Source organism: Gadus macrocephalus, chromosome 18 (genome assembly GCF_031168955.1).
Source record: "Gadus macrocephalus chromosome 18, ASM3116895v1".
NCBI lineage: Eukaryota > Metazoa > Chordata > Actinopteri > Gadiformes > Gadidae > Gadus > Gadus macrocephalus.
Window position 1 is genome coordinate 12863465 of NC_082399.1, and position 7500 is coordinate 12870964.

Genomic DNA, 7500 nt, shown 5'->3' on the forward strand with positions numbered 1-7500 from the left:
TGCCGTTAATCAAACCACTTCTAGCGTTCCTCCTCTCTCCCTCTCTCTCTCCTGGTTGTACAGAGAGGGTTCATAGGCCCAGCAGAGCCACCATCTCCTCCTCGTTATCCTCCCCAACACTGTCACACCAGGCCTAGTCTTCTGACACACACGACAAAAGGCTTTGAGCTTCTGCATTTCACGCTGCCATCCACAAGATTCTCTCTATCCTAAGCCTATTCTCCCTGCATTCAGACTGGCCTACACATCCATCATATACAACACCTCACACAACACCACACATCAAAGGTTAAATAATGAAATGCTTGAGTCTGGCTTTTTGTTTGTTATAAAGATGACCTATAATCATTGTTAATAGCTACACTACAGACCATCATCATCATAACATTATTGGGGCATAAGTTCGGGACTAATCATTGTTACTAACCAGTTAGACCAGCCGTTAACATTACAATGAAGACCAGCAGCTAGTGTCAATAGTTAGGGCTATTATCTGTATAATCTGTCATATATATATATGTGTATGCGTATATATAAATCTATATATATATATATATATATATATAGATATACTTGATCACTGGGCACTTCTGTTTGTTTTTTACATTGCACGCAGGCTTTAATATACTGTGAAGTACTGGCACTGGGCCACTTTATAATTTATAGTGTTTATACAGTTTGTCCTGTTTGCCCCGTTTGTTCTGTTTGGCCTTACTTAGCATTTACTTTCGCATCTATTTTTGTTTTCCTAAGCACTACTTTGTGTTTGATTGTTATGCATTATATCCTGTGCCTTCCACTGCTGCCGTGCTGTAACAGAGGGAACTCCCCTCCGGGGGATTAATAAAGTTCTATCCATCCATCATTCAGACGCAAGTAGCCTTAGTTGAGGCTAGCATCTAGCCACAGTTCAGGGCAGCAGCTTGTCTTACATCAGACTAGTAGCTAGCGCAATCTGTAGCACAAACAGCCTGTTTGTGAAGGCCATGTGGAAGCTAATGTGTCATTTATCTAACGGCCTGTAGATTGTTGATTTGATTCTAAAAGAGAATTGTAATATAATTCTTATTTATATTACTAATTCCTAATTCTCTTAATTCTTGTATATTTTTTTCTTCATTTGATTTGAATCTCAGTGGCTAGTTCAACTCCATATCATTCAGTATGAGAGGTCCCTTCGGATCGTTTTATAACATTTACAGGAATTCATATGAATGAGTTTTGGACAGACTAATGCGGCGGGCCGCCAACTTCCACCCTCAAAGTGCCAAATATCGATCGTTTTAGCTGCTGGTTGCAAAAAATCCCAAGCAATGGCGGCCCTCATATCCTGAAATCGGAGGCTTTATAACCGCTGTCTTATCTAATGGGTGATGTTATGGACATCATATTTCTTTTTCAGTCTATGAGATTGCATACGCTCAGACATTTAATCAAGCATACGCTCAGACCTTGAGCTAGCCTTTGAGCACGCTAGCAGCTAGGCTAAGTCGAGTTGTCAGCAATGGGCCTAGTGTTCTTACCTTGCCATTGCAGGGTTGTGTGGAGAGTTCAGAAGAGCACCACAGATGTGCCCCCAGTTTACAGGTTTTACAGCGAATACCCTGCTTGGAGTTCCCTGCACAAAAACAGAATGTCAGGTAAATACTCGCCAATACTCACAACCTTGTATGTACAAATGTGGACATATAGTCATGTTGTGGAAAGCTAAAGGCCAATCAAATCACATCATGGTACTTTGTGACGGTGTTTGCATCAAAGGTTCTCTTTGTGAATTTGAGCATAGACAGAAAAAGATCAGAAAATTCAGTGATAGCTGATATCTAGTGATCTTTATAATGTGAAGAGGACAAATAATATGCAAAAATCCTTAACTAGTGCTCCATAAATGATCCGTAAAACGTAGTAGGAAAGAAAAAGTGAGCCGTCTGTTGTCTTGACAGCGGTGACAGCAGTGTACCAATGGCGGCTATTCCACACAGTTTGCTCGGACGTTGTTGTGTGTCACAGGCATCGATAATGACCCTTTTGTTTGTGTCTGACGACAACAGCATAACTGTTGAACCTAATATTTTGGGTTCAGGGTTTCAGACCAGTTCACATCAACTCCAGGGCAGATCAGTCCAGGTCCTAACCGGGTCACCTACCTTGGATCATCTGCTTGCATCTCTCGCAGCAGGTGGGCTTGCGGAAGACGTGGTCCTGGAAGCAGTGGGTCTTGACGGGCCGCAGCAGGACCTGGGCGGGGCCCGGCGCGGGGGCGAGGGTCGCCGACGGGCTGGTGTTGGGGGAGCAGGACGACAGCGAGGGGTCGGGGCTGGCCGAGGAGGAGAGCGACGGCGACCTCTCGTAGGCCAGCGGGCTCTCCGGGAACGGCGGCGGCGAGGACAACGGGGGCGGCGGATTGGCCGCGATGACGGGCGGGAGTCTGAGGTTGTTGTTGTTGTTGCCTCGCTGGAAGAAGTTGTCCACGCTCTTGCTGCGCATCACGGATTTGAAGGACAGGGACCGCTTCAGGCGCTGCAGCTGGAGGACATGGGGATACGGGGGGCTTTTATAATCCTCATTCACCGTTCACTCGACTCTTTGGTAGCCGTGCAAACGCAACCGAAATGCATTCCGAATGCTACCTGGATTGGGGAAATGGAATTCATATTCAAATATTACTCATTGAGTTTTCATGGTCTTCATAGATTCTAGAAAGCTTTCCCTCCCAACCAACATGGCTACTAGGCGACAAGGTATATTTAACCTACAGGGACAAGCTAATCTTATAATAATGAGTGAAACAGGAGTTGAACCGGCAACACAGCACCTCCTTAAATAGATTCCTGCTAAACAAGCATTATATTGAGAAGCACAGAAAAGAGCAGATAAGGAATACATGTCCAATGATGGTATGAGATAAGATTATTCCATGAAGATCGGAAGATGGATTCCAGCAACATCCCTTAACGCGATCACAGCTCCCGATTCTTTTAGCAACATTTGGCAAAACAAAAGGCCAGAGTGGTGAGTGCAGCTTCTGAGACAGTGAACAGCGTTGCTCTGAAGGATCGAAGCACTCAAACGGGCGTGCGAAAGGTCAAACACTACACGATATGAAAGCTGAAGCGGCGCCATTTATAGCCTAACAAAAACAATCCGTAACAAGAAGTGGAAATCAATTCTAGAGGGCAACGGTGGTGCTGCCGAGCAGGCTGACTGGGCAAAGAGGCCCCTGGACAAGGGACTACTAAGGGCCCCAGATCACCAAGGGGCCCCAGACCACCAAGAGGCCTAAGACCACCAAGAGGCCCCAGACCAGGGGCCCCAGACCACCAAGGGCCCCAGACCACCAAGGGCCCCAGACCACCAAGGGGCCTCAGACCACCATGGGGCCCCAGACCACCAAGGGCCCCAGACCACCATGGGGCCCTAGACCACCAAGGGGCCTCAGACCACCAAGGGCCCCAGACCACCAAGGGGCCTCAGACCACCAAGGGGCCTCAGACCACCAAGGGGCCTCAGACCACCAAGGGCCCCAGACCACCAAGGGGCCTCAGACCACCATGGGGCCCCAGACCACCAAGGGCCCCAGACCACCATGGGGCCCTAGACCACCAAGAGGCCCCAGACCACCAAGGGGCCTCAGACCACCATGGGGCCCCAGACCACCAAGGGCCCCAGACCACCATGGGGCCCTAGACCACCAAGGGGCCTCAGACCACCAAGGGGCCTCAGACCACCAAGGGCCCCAGACCACCAAGGGGCCTCAGACCACCAAGGCCCCCAGACCACCAAGGGGCCTCAGACCACCATGGGGCCCCAGACCACCAAGGGCCCCAGACCACCATGGGGCCCCAGACCACCAAGGGGCCTCAGACCAGGGGCCCCAGACCACCAAGGGCCCCAGACCACCAAGGGCCCCAGACCACCAAGGGGCCTCAGACCACCAAGGGGCCCCAGACCACCAAGTCCCCCAGACCACCAAGGGGCCTCAGACCACCATGGGGCCCCAGACCACCAAGGGCCCCAGACCACCATGGGGCCCTAGACCACCAATAGGCCCCAGACCACCAAGGGGCCTCAGACCAGGGGCCCCAGAGCACCAAGGGGTGGTCTGGGGCCCCTGCACCACCTGTCAAATGTCACCAATTGAACCCTTGTTTTGTAGTCTGCCTTCTTGTACAACCACCGAGGTGTCTCTGGAGCTGGAGGCGTTGGGCACTCGTTGTGCTTTGCCAAAGCAAGAGCACCACTAGTGCCATGGCAGTGTATGTCACTGTATACTCTTCTACAAAGGGATAGGGTGAAATTAAATGTATGGGATTGTTTGTAGCTATCATCATGCATTACAGACTTATATAGATCATTGTACATTATTCTTTTAAATTCATATATTAGTACATATGACACGTCAGGAACCAATATTATATTGAATGGCTGCCGAAACTCTATAGAATGTACATTGAGTTTTGGCAGCCATTCAATTCCCACCCTAAATGTGTCAAATATATGGATCACTTCAACACCTGGTTGCAAACATTTCAAGCGATTGCAGTGCCCATATTGTTCAAACCCAATGTCCTCAATCTACCTGTAGGCATCCTTGAACAAGATTAATTTAGGACTTCCATGAATCCATGATCAGTCCCTGTCCCTAGGTCTGAGTCTCTCTGTTCCTATCAGAGCGCGTCTCCAAGCCTGCCGTGAATCAAACCACTTCTAGCGTTCCTCCTCTCTCCCTCTCTCTCTCCTGGTTGTACAGAGAGTGTTCATAGGCCTAGCATAGCCACCATCTCCTCCTCGTTATCCTCCCCAACACTGTCACACCAGGCCTAGTCTTCTGACACTTAGCTGCTCCTAAACAACGAGTCGGTAAAAGGTCCAGGAACAAGTTCTCCTCTCTCTGACCTCTGTCTGACCTTGCCCCCCTGTCACCACCTTTTTTTTTTTCTGTGTGATGGAACGAGAATTTTCCATCCCAAGCGAATTCTCATAAATCAATGGCCTTCCCAATTCCCATTTGATTTATTTTGATTGAGTGGACTGCACCTTCACATTTTACGCTGAGATGCGCGACCCACACGCTCTCATTCTATCTCCCATCCACAAAGAGAATCACTACGCTATATCGGAATAAAATAAATCACACTCAAGACTCAACTGTACTTGTTTAAATAAACATTGGTGTAAATGATATCCAAACGAAAGTACCGCTATTACAATACATCTCAAATTCTATTGATTTCCCGGCATGATTCATTTGGGGTAATAATACCGTTAAGCCTTATCATTCATTCAGATTAGATCAATAATTGTGCATGTAAGGTGACACAAGAGCATCTGAACTTCCTCATCAGAGCATGAGCGTTGAAAGATGATGATGGACAACGGGAAATGACAGGACGGTCACGGAGGCTCTCCTGATGACACTTTACAGGAAGCGAGTCAGTCAATGAGCTCCGCTACATGGGGGAAATAATTGCTTGCCGACGTGCCCCCGTAGGTCAATAGAACGACCTATGGAACGGGTTGTTTCCTTCTGTATTCCTCGACCATCCTGTACAGCTAGGCCGACTTCAAGCTGTCAATGCTACTACCTGTGATAAACAGATCTGAGCAGCTAATCGTAGTATTGTGTAAGAGTAAAGGTTATTCCACCAAAATCACAACAAGAAGCAATTAATGCTCACAAATTATTATTAATTCATTCATTAATTGAATATTATTATTAATTATTATTGCTATTATTATTATTATTATTATTATTGCTATAGCAAGCAGAATCTCTGGAGAGGACCAGAGTACCATCTGATACAAATACCATCAGTATGGTAGTCACTGATGGTATATGTCAATGTATAGGTCAATGTCATGGTATGTTATTGTTAAGTCCCAATTACCAAAATTGCTAGCATAACCTGCCATAATTTGAAGTCCAGTGTAAAGCAAGAAGACTGTGCAGTCATTTACTTTACTTTACCAATGTAAGACCTAGTATGAAGTATATTTTAAAATGTAACATCATTCTCTCAAGATGTTCATTTGAATAAATGTCTAGTATTGTATTACAATTAAAATAAGAGCTTGTATTGCTGGATGAGGTAACACCATGGCTGTTGGAGCCTACGTCCTGCTGACGAAAGCCCTTGCCTTTGCAGTCTTATGAATGCTAGGAACTCTCCGTTGGGGGCAATTTTCCCGCCATGCTAACGGCACAGTTTTTGGCGGGTTTTCCATCACCCAGCAGTGGTTGTTCCGCCAGCAGCAGACTCTTCCGCCCACTCGTGTGTGTGGCGCCGTCCTGGTTCCTTTAAACCTCCCCCAGTTATTTTAAATATGTGGTGAAGACACTGTCGCAGGCAGGAAGAAAAACGACAAGTTCAAATAGAGTTAAACTTTTTTTTTTTTTTTTATAACATGAATTCTGATGGGGCCAAGTAGTCAAGCAGAAGAATACGAAGGAGAGCCATTAAAACGACGGTCGACTCCTCTATCCCCCCAAGACAACCGTTGAGGACGCTTCTCGCTAATGGGTCAACAGAGAGCGCTCTCCTCATCACTCACACTAATTGGCGATGGTGACTCTGTAGCTTAAGGGAGGACAAGGAAGAAAAAGAGGGACCTGTTCAACATTATTGATTAGGTTCTCAGCAGAACCAGGTCAGAATGGCTGCTCCAGGAATCCATCGGAAAAGAAGATATGGAGGGTAGAGAAGGGAGGCAACACAAAAGGATCCACTGGGCTGAAGTGTCGACGTTATTGAACCACAATACTGCTCGCATGTTTGGAGCTCTCTTTAAGATCAATGCAGAGTAACAGTTCCACATGCACAATAAAAAGATTATATTTATTCGTAGAAGATGCTTTCATCTAAAACACAAAAAGTGATTTTCTAATTTAGACACATTCATTCAGCAGGTAGGAGTTGCACATCCTCTCACGATTATGTACGTGTAAGTATGTCTGCAGACATTGGGGTTGAATGTTTACACATCCTTTCATCTTATTGTAGATTATTGTGTATTACTGTCGAGTATCTTTTATTGTAGAGCATTGTGGCAAATGGATGGAAAGCTAATGATCATTACTAACAGGTCGCGACACACAGACGTCCTTGCCTATTCTCTTTTCTATTCGCTTCTTGCCTCCGGGCCAGTCCCACCCTCTGTGGCCCACCATACAGAAGGATGACAGTCTATTCTTATGCAAACATTGACACTTATCACTAGCCATGCTTACCCAGGGGAACACTGCGGGTAACAAAGATGGACATCTTTCTTTATCAGATTTACACAATCACAGCCCAACCTTTACATTCAACCCTGGGTTCAAGCCTCGATCCCCACAGTCTACCTGTTGGCATCCCAGAGCAAGATGTCCGACATGGATCTGAGAAGAATTCTCATGCATCCCTTCGGATAAAGCTAAATTAAATGCCATGCCTCTGTGTGTAGCGTAAAGCCTCGGCCATTGCAAAGAAAGATAAATAAATGCCGCCACCCATACTTGCT

At 46.6% G+C, this 7500-nt stretch overlaps 1 protein-coding gene across 1 annotated transcript in view; it reads right to left on the reverse strand.

Annotated features, from left to right (window-relative positions):
- Positions 1-594: 594 nt before the first annotated feature.
- Positions 595-7500, reverse strand: part of LOC132446376 (SH3 and cysteine-rich domain-containing protein 2-like) — a 17947-nt gene continuing 11041 nt past the window's right edge. Inside the window, exons 2-3 of the mRNA XM_060036637.1 lie at positions 2148-2526; positions 595-1618 (exon numbers count right to left, since the gene is read on the reverse strand). Coding sequence (XP_059892620.1) covers positions 1458-1618; positions 2148-2526 — 540 coding nt within the window. The 3' untranslated portion in view covers positions 595-1457. The remainder of the gene's footprint in view (positions 1619-2147; positions 2527-7500) is intronic.